Source organism: Mustela nigripes, chromosome 1 (assembly GCF_022355385.1).
Source record: "Mustela nigripes isolate SB6536 chromosome 1, MUSNIG.SB6536, whole genome shotgun sequence".
NCBI classification, from domain to species: domain Eukaryota; kingdom Metazoa; phylum Chordata; class Mammalia; order Carnivora; family Mustelidae; genus Mustela; species Mustela nigripes.
Genome location: NC_081557.1, coordinates 183270316 through 183290218, shown reverse-complemented (window position 1 = coordinate 183290218; position 19903 = coordinate 183270316). Strand labels below are relative to the sequence as shown.

The following is a 19903-nucleotide window of genomic DNA, read 5'->3' as shown; positions in this document are numbered from 1 at the left end:
AGTGGAACAGGAAAAATATTCTCTCACTCAGCTATCTGATTTAAGACAACTGCTCTTTTAGTTCTTTTTGGCCAAAAAATTACCAACATGTAAATTAATAGAAAGTACACTCTTAGGAAATAAACTAAATGTCACACTAAATGTTTATGGTAATTGTGAAGTACAAAGTTTATCTATCATAGTATAAATACATATCACAATTTTTCTCAAAATATATGGCCTAATCACAAAAAGAAAAACCTTTATAAAAGCATGTCATATAACTATGAAGAGTAGTGTTAAGATGGAAAAGTTCCATGGAAGGACCAACTTTTCATTTCAGATTATAAATAAACATTGAAGGAAATCAGAACATACACTTGATCATACATAGTAGAAATCAGTAAAGATTTTTTTTCATTATAAGGGTACATTCTTCTGCTCTCCTAGAATTCAGGCACTTTTTGAGAAGCAGTTTACTTTTTCTAACCAGAACACTACAAAATGGCCATCTACTAAGGGCTATTTTTTGGCCAATATAAGAAAAAAATGAACAATTTCCTTGCTTACTCATGATGAAATAGTTTCGTGTCAAAACTTCAGGTGGATTACTGCATACATCTTTCTCCCCCACACCAACTTTTTCTACCAAAACTTTGAACACTCTAGCTGATTCCACATATGATAGCATTGCTTCATTTTAAATCTCTCAATACATGATAAATTTACATACAAACCTGATGTTATACCTCATGTTCACAAATTGGCAAATAAAATGCAACTTTATCTTTTATTTAATTAATCAAGGCTTTTCTCAAGGAAATGATGTTATGTTCCTAAACTAGGTTCAGTTCCAAATAGTGTTTCTGTAAAATTTGGGCATGAGAAAAGGAAGTCATTCCTGTGTTTGGCTCTTTCAATTTCTCTTCGATAATATTACTAGAGGAATCTTTGTAAAATGCAAATACAAAATCTATCAATAGCTAAAAAAAATAAAATCTATCAGTAGTTTTCCATCGTACTCAGGAAACATCCTAATTCTTTAGAATGACATACTGTAAATATTTATTGAATGACAATTATGTGTCAGATACTGTTATAACACCTAGGGATAGCAACAGACATCCCTGCCTTCATAGGGTTTATATTAAAGTGGAAGGACACAGACATTTAAAGAATAAATAAGAAAATTATGCAATGTAATTAGAAGGAGATAATAAGAGGGGGAATAAATCGCTTCTACGGCCTTTTGGCTAAGATCAAGTGTAGTATCTGTTCTTATCAGTTTAATAAGAGGGGGAAAAATCAGGGAAGGGAGATATCTAGTTCCTGGGAGGTCAATATTAATAAGGTGATCAGAAAAGAAAGACATTTGAGCAAAGAACTAAAGGTGGCAAGGGAATAAGTCAAGCGGATTTTGAGGTAGATAACCTTTTAGGCAGAAGAGCAAATGCAATGGCCATGAGGATGTCACATGCTGTTTTGTTCAAGGAGCAGTAAGAAGGCCAGTGTGACTGGAGGTAAGTGAGAGAGAAGAGTAATGAGGGAGGATATTATTGATAAGGGGGAACTTGTAAACCAACTAATGACTTTGGCTTTTACTTTTGGTGAGATGGGATGCCACTTGAAGATTCTGATAAGCATGATATAATTTGATTTATATTTTAGAAGGATCATTCTGTCTCCTGTGTGAAGAGAGGTTTTTAGTGGAACAAGAACTTAAGAAAGGAGTACCATTTATGACAATGATCGAAATTTTAAAACAAATGCTGATAATTGCTTAGACTAGAGTGGGAGAGAGAGCTGTGGTTAGAAGTGCTGGATTGACAATAAATTCTGAAGATAGAACCAATAAGATTTCTTGACAGATTGAATATGGAGCACAAAAGAAAGAAAGTAAACAAAGATGACTGCATAGATTTTTGTTTTGAGCAGTTAGTAGAATATGGAATTCCCAATAATGAGTGACAGAGAAGACTTATAGAACCATTTCAGGAACCATTGCCAAATTTCTACAGTATTTGTTAGTACAGTTATTTATCTTAACCCACTGAGCCACCCAGGCGCCCAGTACAGTTATTTATCTTAAATATGTTTTTTAAACATTCAAATATACTAATGTTAAAGGATATCATTTTCATTTGCTACTCAAAGAAAAGAGCATTATCACTACCTCAATGTGCGGGCCTTAATTAGGTGATGATAATTGGCAATAGGAGTAGTGATTGAATGCCCTTCAGTATCTTTCACTGTTTAATAATAATGACAATCAGAGAAAGACAAGTATTATATGATATCTCTGATATGAGGAGTTTGAGAGGCAGGGTGGGAATTTGTAGGGGCAAGGGAGGGAAAAATTAAACAAGATGGGAAAGGGAGGGAGACAAACCATAGGAGATTCTTAATCTCAGGAAACAAATTGAGGGTTCCTGGAGGGGAGGGTTGGATGCTGTGGCTGGGTTATGGACATTGGGAAGGGTATGTGCTATGCTGAGTGCTGTGAATTGTGTAGGACTGATGATTTATAGACCTGTAGCCCTGAAACAAATAATACATTGTATGTTAATAAAAAAGGAAATAAAATCTTTTAAAAAGGAAAAAATAATAATGACAATCTTAAGTTTTAATTTATTGATTTCATTCTTCTTAATTTTAAGAATACAGTTGTTTTACATATACTGGTTATATACACAATTCTCAGAGATAAATGCAGTATCATTTGGGGACATTGTTTATTTCAGTATAGCCACAAACCAAAAGAATATTGCATATGTTTCAACCACAATTATGAAACTAGCAAAATAAAACAACAACTTTGAGATATAATCTATACACCATGAGTATACAATTCAGTGGTTTTCTAGTATATTCATGAAATTGGGCAACTATCACCACTATCTAATTTTAGAACATTTTCATCACCCCAAAAAGAAACCTCGTGCCTATTAGAACTTACTGTTCATTCTCTCTTATCACAGCCCCTGGAAACCAGTAAACTACTTTCTGCCATGATGGATTTGCTTTTCCTGGATATTTTATGTAAATGGAATCATACAGTATTTGGCTTTTTGTGACCACTTTCTAGAAATTAGCATAACGTTTTCAAAGTTCATCTGTGTTGTAGAATGTATCAGTTCTTCAGTATTTCCACTGCCAAATAGTATGTCATTGGGTGGATATGCAACACTTTATTTATCCATTCATAAGTTGATAGGCATTTGGCTTGCTTCCACTTTTTGACTATTTTAATTAATGCTGTGACCATTTGTTTACAAGCTTTTGGATATGCTTTCATTTCTTTGGCATATACCTAGAAGTGGAACTGCTGGATCATACAGTACTCTAATATATTGAGAAACTGCCAAATTATTTTCCAAAGCAGCTGAGCCATTTTTTTACATTCCCACTAGCAATACATTATGGTTCTATTTCTTCACATCTTTGTCAACACTAGCTATTGTCTTTTTTTATGTTAGTTATCCTAATGGGTATGAAATGGCACCTCATTGTGCTTTTTGTTTGCTTTTCCCTATTGATTAATGATATTCAGCGTTGTCTCATGTGCTTTTTGGTCATATGTACATTTTTTTTTTTTAAGAAATGTCCATTCAAATCATGTGGCCATTTTTAAATTAAGCTATTAGCCTTTTCATTGTTGAGTTGCAAGTGTTCTTTATACATTCTGGATACAAATCACTTATAAGATTCATGATTTGCAAGTATTTTCTTCCATTCTGTGAGTTATCTTTTGACTTTCTTTATGCTGTCCTTTGAAGGACAAAAGTTTCCTATTTTAATAATGTCCAATTTATTTTTTCTTTTGTTGATTTTGCTTTTAGTGACATAACTAAGGAACCACTGACTAATTCAAAGTCAAGAATATTTACTACTATGTTTTATTCTATGAGCTTTGTTATTTTAGGTCTATAATTCAGTTTTGGTTAATGTTTGTAAATGGTATGAAGTAGGAGTCCAACTTCATTCTTTTGCATATAAATATGCAGTATTTTTGTGATTTATTTAAAAAAAAATTTTTTTTAACAAGTCCCAGTACCAGCTGTTGAAAAGATTATTCTTCCTCCCTTTGGCATCCTTGCCAAAAACTAACTGACCATAAATTTAAGGGCTTCTTTCTAGACTCTCAATTCTATTCCATTGATCTATATGTCTGTTCTTATGCCGGTAAAAACTAGCAAATTGTACACTTAGCAATTAACTGTCCATCCATCCCTTTACATTCACAGTTATACTAGAGCATCCCTATATGTCTGTTTTTCCTACTAAAATGTAAAATTTTGTAGGCTAGGGATAGCTTCTTATTTTTGTCCTCCTATAGCCCATGATGTTGTTCAATAATGTACCTTAAATATTTTGCAGACAAAAAACCCTAAATATGACTGTCTAAAAAGAACATGACCTAATGTACTGTTAACTGCATACACAGTTGACCCTTAAACAACATTGGTTTAAATTGCACAGATCAGGGTGCCTGGGTGGCTCAGTGGGTTAAGCCGCTGCCTTCGGCTCAGGTCATGATCTCAGGGTCCTGGGATCGAGTCCCGCATCAGGCTCTCTGCTCAGCAGGGAGCCTGCTTCCCTCTCTCTCTCTCTGCCTGCCTCTCCATCTACTTGTGATTTCTCTCTGTCAAATATAAATAAATAAAATCTTTAAAAAAAAAATTGCACAGATCAGATTTTTAAAATAAACACAGGATAATGCTGTAAATGTATTTTCTCTTCCTTATGATTTCCTTAACATTTTTTCTCTAGTTTACTTTATTAGAAGAATATGGTATATAACACATACTACATATAGTATATGTTTTAATCAACTGTTTCAGTTATCAGTAAAGTTTCCAGTCAAAAACAGTCTATCAGTTAAAATTGGGGGGAGTCAAGGGTTACACATGGATTTTCAACAGTGCAGAGGCTAGTGCCTGTAACCCCCACATCGTTCAAGAGTCAACCGTAATGAGAAGGCCAAAATAACAGTGGCTTAAGCAGATATGTTTCTCCTTCACATAGAAGAATTTAGGAACTAAGCAATCAGAGTTTATTTGGCAGCTACATAAAAATATCAGTATCATATCTCTTAGTTTTAACACACCTAGATTATGGACCCCTGTCCTTAAGGTCTAGAAGAGTTACTAGAGCTTCAGCCATTATATCTGCATGCACACTTCATTGCAAAGGGAAAGTAGGGAAAATGATCTTTATTGAGAAGCAGCAATATATCCCACTAAGAAGCAGGATTATTTTTCTAAGCTGGAGGTAAGAATGGATATTAGGATGAAATTATCATTCTCTACAACAAAAATAACAGAGTAACTTTTAAAAAATCCTTTGGGCCTGAAGAAAGCAAAGTATTTAGGAAGCTCCAAGGTGATTTAGTGTCTTGTAGCTGCCCTGATAAGACTGGTCTGAGATGAGTTTGGGATGGATGTAGAGCTTGTTCTTCTTTTAACTTAGACTCCGATGCCCTAGCTAACTGTGACCCTTATGTAGTTCTATCCTCACCAGTGGAGTGTGGCACTTGAATTTATATTACCTAGGAAATGGTACCTTACAGTCTAAATCTAAATCTTCCCTAAATGCTTGATCCATCAAATTTGATCACTTTGGGCTCCATTTTCACAAGAACCTACTATAGTGTACAGAACAACCAATTAATCTCTTAAAATCAAAGAAATACTAGGGTTTTATTACCTTAATTCTAAGTAGTGGTGAGCAAGTCAACAGAACTTTCATTGATTTTTTAACCACACAAAAGTATTTCCTTTTTTTTTTTTTAAGTATTTCTAATAGTTGGAATTTCGCCACTATATAGCCAACCACAGAAACTGAATGCAGGAGTAAGAGTGTGTTATCTCCAATTACATGAGTGTGAGACAACAAATATTTTTTGTCTTCTGTATATTCTACACTGAAAACATGTTATCTTTTGCCTGACCTATATATATGTACTTTCAATACTCAACAATAATTTTTTGCACTTTTATGTTGCCTCTTACCCTGTTCGTAGGTAGTTCTAAATCAAACAACCATGATTTCTCATTTGAAGGAGTAAAATTCTTAAGCATTATTTTTCTTCCTGTTTTCAAAACATTATGTCATCATTCTGGTCTATGAAGCAACAAACCTGCAGCCGCTCTTTTAGGAACTATACCTGCATCTTAACGGAACAAGTATTTTCCTTGGAGAACTCTTATTATTGCTGCCCCAAGCTATACCCCAAACTCAGAATAACAAAACTGTAAGGTTGCCCATTATACCCATAACATCTAAGTTTCCTTCTAGATGGTCCCTGGAGTGCTCCAAGGGTTTACTCCCTCACCTTAGAGAAGAAGAAATGTTAAAAAAAAAAATCAGTTGTTCTTGCTATGCGTCATATTTCAAAATTAACTAAATGGTTTTCTAAGAACTGCCCTGTTTTGCAGAATAACAATGTTGGGAATCTATGAAAAGTGAGAGTGAGGGAGTAAGAGTGAAGGGTGGAGGATTGAGAAAAGGCTTAGTTTCTCCAGGTTGATTTTGCATAGGAAGAGTGCTATTGATATGGATATTTTCAATGACTATGTGCCTTTAAGATGGATAGAAGCTTTGTCATATTTGTATACAAGAGCTGATATAATAATTGTCAACAAGCTTACTAAAAGACTTTATTCCTAGGTTAAAATAACTTTATCCTATGGCTCACAATTTATGAATCAGATGAAAACATCCCAGAGACTTGTCAATGCTGTAAAGCCCATAATACATTTTTACTCCACAGAAAAATATTCCTGAATCCTTAAGAAATAATTACAGATGCATACACACATACACATAAAAAGGCAGTATAGACCAACCTATATAGGTTGGTCTATAACAGGTTCGTCTATCACAGGTCTATACAGGTTGGTCTATAACAGGTTAGGCATAAGAAGTAAAATGAACTCTACAAGAATCTTAATATCATCAGGTGAGTAGTTCAGAATTATTTGCCCAATACTGTGAGACTAGCTTGATGCTTATCAAAGACAGAGGAGAGAATTAAGAAAAAGGTACTTACTTACAAACTTTAAAAAAATTACAAAAGAGGCGAGTTTGATTCTAAAATTAGCCACCTGTATAACAACTTCTGGAAGCTCTACCAGTGTAAAAAAGTCCAGTTTCCATGAGGTGGTGTGAAAGCTCTCTCTTTGGTTCCTAGTATTAGAAGCTATAGGTGCATCTTATTTGCAGAGGCTGGCTCCTCCTCCCATCTCCATGGATCGCATGGGTGGGCCCTGACAGAGTGGTGATTTACTTTATTTCCTCTTTTTCTCTAGCATTACTGTCTTCTGTAATAATTTTTTTGCCTTGATTTGCAGATGTATTATGTGTTCTCGTCTGCTTTTGTTCTAATATCTAACCCTTTTGAAATGGAAATCTCTCCTCAAAATATTAGGCATACTGTGGCTTCCTAAACAAAGCAGATAAAAACAAAGCAAAACACAATTTAAACATTTCTTTGAGGAGGTGGAATCATTACTGTGAATGTTAGTCACTATACTCTGCTACTACACAGGACTCTCAGGACCTGTTGGTGTACATGAGATGACTGGGTCATATACTAAGTTTCCAGAAGGCTGTGCTTTTCTTTGGTTCCTATATTTATTTCACTTTTTAAATACTTTATGCATTTTCTATTTTTCTGTCTACTTCTTATGCCCTATTCTTTTAAACTGTTGGTGATCATTTGTTCTGCACACAGCCCCATTCCTACACTTCTTTTGCAGCTACCAACATCTTGAAAACAAGTAATATAGTTGATTAGAATTGGGCTAAAGAAAGCATAGCCATATTAGAAATAAAGAGCTAGCATCCAGGCTATTACTCCACATTCCAGAGCCTATTTCAGATTGAATATCCATAACATGTTTCTTCACTGAGGACAGAATTACTCTCAGTGCAGCATTCCAGGCATACACTGCTAGTAATTCAGTGCATGAGAAGAAACCCATTTACCATATTCTCCATGAGATTTGTTGTACAAAGGAATTTTAAAAAATTAATTTTCTGGTCTTTGGTTGTGTTAAAAAATGAGTTTGTCTTTCAACTCAGATCAGGAAAGGCCAATTTTGATGGTAAACAATAGCAGAATGTACCATCTCAAAATATGATTCATTGGCATCAGGATTACATTCCCTCTATTCACCTTTTCATGAATTGCCTTCTCCCCTTTGAAGCCACAGACCTCCATCCCTTTCCTTAGCTCAGGATGGGATATAAGCTTCAGCTGTTTAGGTGCCCTTTGAGTCTCATATTTTTGTGGGGATCCCACAGGTATGCATGTATGCAGTTAAAATTATTACATTTTTCTATTAATCTTTTTTATGGGGGGGGGGTCTCTGCCAAGCACCTAGGTGGGCAGAGGGCAAATGATTGTTCCTTCTCTACAATGGACAGAGTAACCTTAGGTGGGACTGATATATTATGGAATAATAACCTTATCTCTAGTGACCTCACAGAATGATTAAAAATTATTTGGTTAATTAAATTAGATTCTGAGTTTAATTTGGGTAATGTTGGGATGGTAAAGTTTTCACCTATTTCTTTTTCAACCCTCAAATTAGGCAGATTAGCAAACCTGGATGATATTAAGATATTACGCAAAGGAAATCCCATCATTTTAAACATCTTAGTAGAAAAAGACAAGGTGGTAGATCATGGAATCACTTATTCATTCCAAGTTAATAGATTAGTGTTGTGGGCTTTCATTTATGCTGTCTTGTTTGTTACACATGAGAGTCCAGGGAGGTCCATATTGCCATTTTAAAAATGAAGACATGCTTAGGGAAGATAAATAATTTGTTCAAACTCACACAGCCAATAAATGATAAATAGGATTCCCAGGTCTGACTGACTCCCAGTTCCAATGATGGACCTCAGCATATTAGTATAACCACCAATCAGCACACATTTCACTAGATCCTCTCCTTTCTCCCTCTTGCCGCTTCCCGTGTTTGATAATATGGAACCAATATAGGCAGCACAGAAAAATAAGCTTATACCAATGATAAGGAATGTTAGTTTTTTTACGAACTTCCTGAATAAGTATCAAAAGCCTTAAAATGTTCATAGTCTTTGACCCAGTAATTCCACTTCTAGGATTTTATCCTAAGAGGATGACTAGAAATGTACACAAATATTTATGTGCAAAAGTTTTCAGTGAATTACAGCACTGTTCATATGGTGAATAACTGGAATTAATGTAAACTCTGATAAAAGAATACAGTCATACAACATAATTTTATGTAATTATTAAACATAATGTTTTAAATGAATATATAATATGTGAGATATTTATAACACATTAAAAGAAAAATAAGCATGAAAAACTATAACACAGAAAAAAAGACTAGGTGGACTTATAACAGTACATAATATCAATAGTTACCTCTATAAGGTAAGATTACAGTTGATTTTCACTTTTTTTTAGCTTTTTGTAGTTCCCCAATTTTCTATAATGAATATATATATTATTATGCATTATCTTTAAATTAGATAATAATATTATATTTTTAAACAAAAAATCAGGCTATAGCTTTAAAAATTATTAGTGTTAAAAACAAGACAACAGACCCAAAATGAAGTCACTTATGCTAAGCCCCACATCACTAAACCAAGACTTAATTACAGTTTCTCTTCTCCTAGGAATGAAATCTTAAACCAGTCAATCAGGAATCGCCTGCTCATCACTAGATAATCCACCTGACAGACCCATGCCATCCTCTAAAAGAAAGTATACTGCCTTGTAATAACCAGCTTTTTTTTTTTCTTTTTTTGCTTGGTATAAGTTGCTCATCCTTGCTCCCTCTGGCTATAAAAGTCTTTCATTTTGTACAACTCCTCAGAGCTCCCTTCTATCTGCTAGATGGGATGCTACCCAATTCAAATGGATTTTTGTTCAAACTCTTAAATTTTTAAATACACCTCATTTTATCTTTTAACATGAATGATGGAACAATGGATTGTTGATGATACATCCAAAGAAGCTACTGTAGAAGAGGGAAGAACAAATGTTTAACAGAGAACTTAGAAACAAAGTTAGACAGGGAAAGTATTTAAAGGAAGATAATTTTTATCTTCAGAAGATTTTAATGAAAGCACTTATCTTAGCAGAGGAGGCAGCTAATATTTACCTGTAAGTTGCAAGCTTAATCCTTAATGTACAAAGAAAATAAAGTTGTTAGTGAAATACATATAACCAGAAAACGTTTCTTTACCTATTCTGCCATAAGAGGAGACAAATGGATGTGAAAGTGCTTTACAGACTTGAAATGTCTTGGAAATCTATTGCTGTTATTGTCAGCTTATCCCATTCTACTTCTGCTAACTGCTGTGTATCTTGACTTGGATCTTATATTTACACAAAAAGAAAGTTCCTAGGGTTTGGAAGATCCTCCCATTCTCATTACATTTAGGCAGTGAAGTGTGTCTAGGTTGCCAAATGCAGACAACTGCCTAGTGTGTGATATCTCATGTCAGCTTTAGAATACTGTACTCCTAAAAGTACAATGCAACTTAAATCCACAGTAGATGCAATTATTTTCTTACTTCACATACAGGAGAAGTGTTAGGAAACATCAAGTTCTCTACTGCTTTTAAAAGACCCCAGAAAGAGATGAAGGAGAGAGAGAGAAAGAGAGAGAGAGAGAGAGAACCTAGCTTCTGTAGCTGTGTGAATTAAGCTGCTCTAACTTCTTAGAAACCCTAAAACTGCTCAGGCAAGGTATTGGTTAGGCGAAGGTGGATGATGCCTTGCCTGACTCATCAGTTATCACTGATAGAGTGAAATGAGATGTAACAGCAGGCACAAACTAATTCAGCCTTCTCTATATAGCCTAATGCACCTAGAATTTAGCATCACTATTTTATACCGGAAATACACATGATCATTAGGGGTCAGGAAGTCTTGGGGTTTTGCTCTAACTTCACCACTACCTTAAGAACGTGTTATTGGGCAAGTTATTTAACCTGTACAAATGTTAAATTTCTTATCAGTAAAATGTGACTCAATGAGATAATGAATTTGAAAACACTTTGTAAAACTAAAAGTACTAAGGAAACAATTCTTCCATCCCAAAAGATTATGAACATTAAAATTGCCCACATGGAAGAAAAGCACACATGAATGAGGCATAACTGTGATCCACAGATAGATTTACAGTATTATCACATCATAGAGGGCCAGAGGTCTGATAAAGACTAAGACTGGGCACCAGCCTATGCCTGAAGAAATTCAGGTTTTCACGGGAAGCACAGAGCTCTCAGCTGAATATTCTCTGGATGGTATGGAGATTATTCCTCAATATCCTAATTTCAAAGGGAGACAACTGTGTCTTGAAAAGCCAAGAGGCCTGTAGACACTAATACAGGCATGAAACATCAGTCTAAATTAAAGTTTTATAAAGCAATGAGAAAGGGTCAGGAAGAAAACATTCTTGCAGGAAGTGGAGTCCTTGAAAGTCAGCTTTGATGAATGGACAATGTGTGCAACTGACTGACCAATCTCTTTGGTAGGCAGCTTCAGAGACTAGGGCTTTTCTTTTAAAAGAACTTGGGCTACTCTTGAGTCTAAGAGGCTGAGTCACAATGTTTAGCAATGAAAATATCTTCTTATTGAATAGAATTTTATTTTCAAGGGGGAAGTAGGGGATGTGACAACTGTAGTAGCCTGCAGTCTCTTACTGATTTTATCACCACTACAGCCAGAGAAGCCAGCTGATATGTCAAACATGTTAAAAAGTGAAAGTATGCCACAGTGTATGGTAGTTTTATCCCCAAGCATTTATAGAAAGAAATTAGCAGTCCAGCTTCATAATGGAGCCTGCTATATAATAGGGATAAGCCCGGGGCTTAAGAACTGTCTTCTACAGGGTCCCATCAATGTAGCCATATACTGACCCATTCTCTAATGGAAATAGCTGGAGAACTAGAAATATCAAGACTATGAGAACATCAAAGGCCTCATTGGAAAAGCCCCCACACAGAAAAATGTGTGGGCCTGAATTCTTCCATTCTGGAAGGGTCTGAGCTGATGATGCTGGGATGAAATACTGAAGTCTTCAGAGAAGCAAAACAAGTACAACAAAGTTGATCCACAGATCATTAAATAGCCTTTCACTTAGAACTAATGCTTAGTTTGATTTGAAAGGTACAGAGAAAGATTTTGCACTTTTTAGTAATAAAAAGAAAAGATTGTGGTCATTTGTTCCTAACTTGTCTCTAATCTTTTCTGAAAGATCACTGATCTCTAATCTGTCTTTTCCTTCATTTTTTTTTCCATCTAAGGAACTATTTAATGCTTGTTTTTAAATTTTACAAAGATATTTTATATTCTTCAGAATGTTACGTGATGCATAAATAGTACTAAACCAAACCATTTTTCCTTTTTTTTTGTAGTACAAATGCTCCTTTGAATGGTTAACCATTACTGCCTACCACTCTCCTCATCCTAAATTTACATATCTACAGTTTAACCATGTTGTCAAAATCCAGTTTGAAGTCAGATTCTTCAAAATTCTTTATATCTACTTCTCCTGAAGCAGTAATTTTTATGTTTTACTGAGATTACACTTGTCTATATACACATCTTTCATAATGCACATCAGTTTCATTAAGAAAGAATACAATGGTGGACTTTGCAGTCAGAATATTCTGGTTTCGAATCCTTGTTCTGCCACTTTCTGGCAATAAAGGATTCATGACATACGACAAATTAGTTAACATATCTGAGATTCAGTCTTCTAATCTGCAAAATGGGAATCATTACAAGTTCATTATAAGGTTTAAACTAGACTGTGTGTGTTCACACTGTTCTTTTCTCTCCCTTTCTGTATACCCAAGGTGCTAGAGAAATGTCTTTTTAAAGACTAGACACAAAGTATAAGGTAGTAAAATTGGAGGAGTTACAAGCAATCTCGAGGGTTTCCTCAATTCTCTCCAATTTAAATTACAAGTATATACCCATACCATTATTATACTGAAGCTGTTAGTGCATTATACTGAGGACACATTAACACATGTCCTAAGTATTATCCTACCCACTCTATTGATATTCTAATATCAGAATATTGATCTGATCTTATTTAAGAATTATTATTTTACACTCATAGTATCCCAGATGCTGTAGTGGATAAACCTAAGTCTATTAAAGAGGTAAAAACTTAGCAAGTTGAAACTTATGAACTGGTTTACACAGCGCACATATAAAGTCTATTATAAAACTAGCATCTATACTATTGGATGCAAATCCTTTTCTCAATATGTGTCATGAGTTCTTTGTAGTACTTTATTCATTTTTTCATAAAAGGTGCTCTAAAAATTATAATGGATACCCTTTTTAAGTAACTTCTGTCCATTCAATTCTGACCTCTGTATAATAAGAATCATCTTGGAATAAATGAGCCCAAATATGCCTGCTCTGAGGCCTGCTCTTACTCCACAAGTCACATGCACACACAAACACCCCCACCACATGACCTGCCTCAGCCTCCTGGTCTATTTACTACCATGCCTTTCTCAGCCGCAGCCACAATACTTAGGCCAGTATTGGTACACCTCAAGCTAGCCACATCATATTCTCTTTCTCCTTTAGTATGTACAAATAGTGTCCAGAAATTTCAGTTAGTAAGATACCTACAAACAAACTTGGTGATCCCTATTGTTTTTATTTTATGCCTCATATTTAAAGAAATATAAACAATCTGTTTAAGAGAGAGAGAGAGAAGTGAAATGGATATAAAGTGGGAAAAATATTTAATAGCTTGGCTGATCCCTGAGACCAAGAGGAAGTAAAACCACCCTGGTTGTTGTGACATTTTAACTCACCTTACATTCCCTTGATGCCCAGCAAAAATAATAAAGCAGCAAAAATACATTTGTCCAAACCCTCCTCCCCAAAACTAGCATTTATACCCTTTCATGCAAGCCCTTCTCTGGGTATTTGTTAAACACCATGCCCATTAAAAAAATGTACAACAGCTATTAAGAGATTAAAATAGATATAATATTCAAATTAAAATAGCATAAAACAGTACCTCAAGCTCAATGAGCATTCATGCATTCTAGCCTTAATTTTTCTAGCTGATTGTGTAAGAAGTAATCTATCATGTATGCATTAGCTCAGTCATTGTGTAGATCAAAAGGTAAAACCATCCTAAACAGGAAACCAGTATTCTTCCTGTTTAATCAACAAATCTAAAAATTTATTCTTTTCAACTATTTACTCTTGTCCACCACACCATAGTGCTCCACATGTTCACCATAGTTTTATGACAAAGAGAAAATTTTCATGAGCCACTTTTGCATCCCCACCCCCTTAAAGAAAGAGGGAGGAAAAATTGTTTCATACAGAAGGCGTTAGTTGTATGAATTACAACAGCCACCTAAGTGTGGGCTCATGTAACCAACAGGGATTTTACCTACATCCATTCAGTCAGTTTATGGGGGTTTAAAGAAATTCCAAAGAGTCATCAGAAGAGGAAAAATAAAGGTAATGCTTTTTGCCACACAGGTAGAATCTTTGAAAATATGTGTAATATGTAAAACATTTTGACACCCCCATAAATATTTTTCCAGAATTAAGAGTATAAATTGCTTCTCTTGTTCAAGTGCTTCCTATCAGCCTCTGTAATCACTACTCACAGTAACCTCAACTCCTGCCACAATGTACAAAATGCAACTCTTGTCTTGCATCGTACTGACTCTCGCACTCTTCGCAAACAGTGCACCTACTACTTCAAGCTCTACGAAGGAAGCACAGCAACAGCTGGAGCAATTGCTGCTGGACTTACAGTTGCTCTTGAATGGAGTTAAAGTAAGTATATTCCCTTTCTTACCAAAATTATTATATATAATTTTTTGAACTGGAGTTCATTTTTTAATGAAAATATATTATGCTTTCTCAGAATTATGAGAGCCCCAGGATGCTCACGTTTAAATTCTACATGCCCAAGAAGGTAAGTACAACTTTCTACATTCAATTTATGTCTTAATAAAATTCAAAGTTGTATGAAACTTTGTAACTGATTAGATTAATAGTACCTCATCTGAAAAGCATCAGTAACTTCAATATTTTAAAAAAAATTTGGTAAGGAAGCTTCTGTAAAATAGCTTTGCATATATATTTTTCTGTATGTATTTGCGTGTGTTTTGGAAAAGGAAGTGGGAAGAGACAAGAATAATATTCCCAGTTTATTGATGGGACAATTTTAAAAGATTATATCGACTTATTTTTATTTAAAAATTTAAAACTTGAGAGATATTTGATTATATCATTTTACCATGCAAATTATCAAAGTTGATTTCCTATTTTTAAAAATCCTTCATTGTTTTAGGAAAAATTGCTAAGGGCCTACCTTTGAGAGGCAGCATAGTAATGACCAATAGCATGGCCCCTAGGACCAGATTATCTGAACTGGAATCCCAGCTATGTCTTAGCGTTTGTGACCTTGAGCAAGTTGCCTACTCTGACTCAGTTTCTTATCTACTTATATGAGTGATAGTTATTTATAGTTCATATAGTTTTGTGAGGATTAACAGGTAAATGCAAAGTACTCAAAATCGTGTCTGATATAGGATAAATACCATATAAACATTAGGTATTAGTAAAAACAAAATTCTCCCTCAGAATATAAAGTAAAAATTTGGACTTACACATCTTTTATGCCAAAAGACCTAGAGACTTATGATGCTATATGACTTGTTTTCCAAGATTTGGTCATTTGGATATTCAGATAAACATAAATCATCTAAGCTCCTACGGCTATACTAGAAATATAAAGTTTCTTAGTAGTTGTGCCAGTCAACAGAGAATGCATATAACTTTGTGCTGAAAAGAGTTTGTCCCAGGGTGAATCAAGCCCAGAAAAAAAAAAATGGAATTTAAAGGTCATGGATGTAATCTCATTGACCTCTTATTAACTGAAATTATTCTTCAAACTACTTTTTCAAAAGATGAAAATAACTTGAGATGCTTCTTTAACTTAAGAGCCACATAACTCTTAACTCTAGCTTCATAAAGACACTGGACTGTTTTCTGAGGAAAACAGCTCCAAAAAGTTAAGCCCTGAATTTGTAGTAACAAGTTAAAAGGCCAGTGGATAGAAATGTCATAAAATTTGTGTGGTATAGTCCTACATCACACTTTACAGATTTCTAGAAAGAGAACATGAGATCACGTGCATAATTTAGAGGATGGTGAAATTCTTTGAAATCTAACAGTTTCTAAATCACATCTCAAAATCTATTTGAAACCCAAAGTAATGTGATAAGCTCCACTCATTTGCTCATTTTACCCCCACTTTATTTTGCAAAAAAATTTCAGGAAGTTATAAAAACATTTAATTCAAAGGATGCTATGTTAGAGCTATAAAGAAAAAGAACTAAAATTTAATCTTGGCTCCACCTAATCATGTGACTTTGGGAAAACACTTCTGAGATTTATTTTCCTTCTTTGTAAAATGGAGATAATAGCACTCCATTGCTATCTCAAGAGGTGGCTGTGAGACTTAAATGAGCTTGTTTGGGAGTAGACACTTTAAAATTATAATGTGCTATGATGAGAGCTGTAAATTGTATAAAACTGATAAATCACAGGCAAGTACCCCTGAAATAAGTAATATATTATATATTTATAATAAAATTACAATGTACCAGAAAAATATGAAATACTATCATTATAACAGATCACATGGGTGAGGAAGTATATAGGTTTAAGTCAGGAGGGCCACCAAAAATTCCTTCAAATATTCTACTCTTTTTTAATTTGGTTGGGACACATAATTTTTTAATGTATCTTAATATACTTATAGAAACGTAAAAAATTAGGACACTTATATGACTTGCTATATTGAGATTCATTACTATATGGTAAAAAATAAATAAAAAAAAATAAAATAAAATAAAATAAAATAAAATTCCCTAATCTATAAAATGCTGGGATTGTGACAGTATCTAAGAGCTCCTCTGTCCTTAACATTCTATAATTTTCAACTCTTAGATTAAATGTTAGAATTATAAAATGTGATCCTATTCTTCCATGCTATGACTGCTCTGATTCTAATAATTTCTACACAGAGGGGAAAAGAATTCTACCTATATCTGTGATTTGCATTTGGGTACAGAAATGTTGACTTTGGGCAAAGCCAAATTAAGTTGAAATTATTGACCTATCATTTAACATTCATTCAGTCAGTCATTTTAGAGAGAGGAAGCAAGCATGAGCAGGGGGAAGGGCAGAGGGAGAGGCAGCCTCCTTTTTAAGCAAGGAGCCCAACATGCGATTCGATCCCAGACCCCTGGGATCATGACCTGAGCTGAAGGCAGCCACTTGACTAAGCCACCCAGGCCCCTCTCAGTATGTAACATTTAATGCTAAACATGGGTAGATGAATTCCAGTTTTTCCAGTCTTATGAGCTACATTGGTCCATATTTAAAATAATGCTGACAATAGGAAGAATAATAAAAAACTATTCTCATTAGAGACTAATTTCTGGTTCTGACCTTTAGGGCAAACTGACCTGACAACTATTTTTATTATTATTCAAGGCCACAGAACTGACTCATCTTCAATGTCTAGCAGAAGAACTCAAACTTTTGGAGGAAGTGCTATATTTAGCTCAAAGCAAAAACTTTCACTTGACAGACATCAAGGAACTAATGAGCAATATCAATGTAACACTTCTGAAACTAAAGGTAAGGCATTACTTTATTTGCTCTCCTGAAAACAAAATAAATGGAAGATCATTTTAAAGTGATATAACATTTTTATAATTTGTGAAGTTCTCATGCATTTTAAGACCAATGTGAACATGTATCATTTTTATGTTAGATGATACACTATGGAACAGGGGAGTATAATTTAGAGGGTTTCTGCCTACCATCCACCTAGAGATAAGCCCATAACCCAGCACTCTGTCACCTCTTTGTCACATTAATACAAAACTGGGAATGGGAAAAGACAACTGAATTTCGCAGAAAGCGGATAGATTTTGTTACATATTTTCTAATTCTTTCAGATCATTTTCCAGAATAGTCAATCTAATTACCTGAAGGGATTTTAAAATGCAGTTTTCCTATTATTTGGTGGAAGGATTAAGAGATTTACCTAAAAAAAAAAAAATGAAAACTAAAATCGCCAGTGGGCTAGACAATTAACTCCTTATTTAGAGATAATACTTTTAAGAACTTAAGTATTTTTAAATGCACAGGAAATACTAAATATACAAGAGACTCGGGTGATGTGAAGAGATTCATGACTCTCTTTTCTCATCCCATCTGACGAAGTACAAATTTCATGAGTTAATAGGCCTCCAAAATAGCATAATTTTAATTACAGTAGAGCCAAGTTTCTAAAATTATGTAATTCCAGTTGTTTCCAAATAAGTCATTGTATTAGTAGACTGTTTCTTTTAATCTACTTAAAAAATACATTGAAATCAATGTCATCTAAACATTGGTAGATAAAAACAATGTCAAAGGTCTGTTACAAAATTTTTGACCATCAGAAAACTCATTAATTCTTGATGTAAAATTAAGATAAAACTATGTGCAAGTCAGAAAATGTCAGCTATTTTAAAATTTTAATTAAAATGTAAAAAAATTTAAAGCTAATTTAAAAAATTTACACCTTCCCAAGAGGTTGTAATATTCAAATAATTATATGTAAGAGGGTATATAACACTACAACGGTTTATTTAAAGAAAATACTTATCTTACTAGGTTTATATTTCCATGGTAGGAAATTACCTCAGTTTGAAAAAGTGCTCTCTTTTATCTTGTTATATTTCATAATATTTTGTCAGCTAGAGGCAGAGTTGAAATAGCTCCTACCAGCAGAGGACGTTAATTTCTAAAAAAGTCAGTCCACAGAACAAAATTTCTAATGTTTAGACTTTTAAAATTTGGGAAACTTACCTGCATTAATACTAACGTGGAGTGGGAATGGGTATGAGAATTTATGAAAATGTTCTTCACATAAGTTTTTTCCAAACAAAAGCTTATCCTATCTTATTCTGGGCTGGTTCTATTTTGCTTTGGGGAACTATGAGGAGATTCACTAAAGTTAGTAAGAGGTTTAAGATCTGAAAAAGAAGTATAATATGTAAATGACTGTATACATGTAACCTATAAATAGATATAGGCCCAGGGGAAGAGAGGTTTAATAATTTTATTTTGAATGCAGCATTTAATGAAATATTTGTCTAGAACTGTTTTTACTTAAAATGTTTACCTGTATACAATCCAGGAAAAAGAATTCTTGTATTCACTGAGATGGGCAGAATTGACAAATGAGGAAAATCTTAGTGTATATGTTACTATCACTTGTTATCAACATATAATTTTTTGGCATACCATTTCAATCATTTCAAGGAAATGTGATTAATGTATTAAACATACTTGAAAATAAAGGGCATCAGTCATAAATTACTCAACTTGGAATAAATATATATGGGAAACTACCTTGAACTAAAAAAATTAAAAATTTTTCTTTTATAGGGATCTGAAACAAGTTTCAAATGTGAATATGATGACGAGACAGTAACCATTACAGAATTTCTGAACAAATGGATTACTTTTTGTCAAAGCATCTTCTCAACACTGACTTGATAATTAAGCACCTCCTATTTAAATGTACCAGACTTTCTATTTATTTAAATATTTAAAATCTATATTTATTTTTTGATGTATGGTTTGCTACCTTTTGTAATTATTATTCTTATACTTCATATGGTAAATATGGATCTTTTAAGATTCTTTTTGTAAGCCCTAGGGGCTCTAAAAACTCACTTATTTAACCCAAAGTATTTATTTTTTATATGGAATTGTTAAATATGTATGTAGATCAGTTAATAAAATTATTTAATAAAGTTGATGAATAAAAATAAGCCCAGC

At 33.9% G+C, this 19903-nt stretch overlaps 1 protein-coding gene and 1 pseudogene across 1 annotated transcript; both read left to right on the top strand.

Annotated features, from left to right (window-relative positions):
* Positions 1-1211: 1211 nt before the first annotated feature.
* On the top strand, positions 1212-1352 carry LOC132008546 (U2 spliceosomal RNA; annotated as a pseudogene).
* Positions 1353-14674: 13322 nt separating this feature from the next.
* On the top strand, positions 14675-19620 carry IL2 (interleukin 2). The gene is made up of 4 exons (XM_059395403.1): positions 14675-14824; positions 14916-14966; positions 17558-17704; positions 19508-19620. The coding sequence occupies exons 1-4, from the start codon at positions 14675-14677 to the stop codon at positions 19616-19618; spliced, it is 459 nt and encodes a 152-aa protein (XP_059251386.1). The 3' UTR covers positions 19619-19620.
* The last annotated feature ends 283 nt before the right edge of the window (positions 19621-19903 follow it).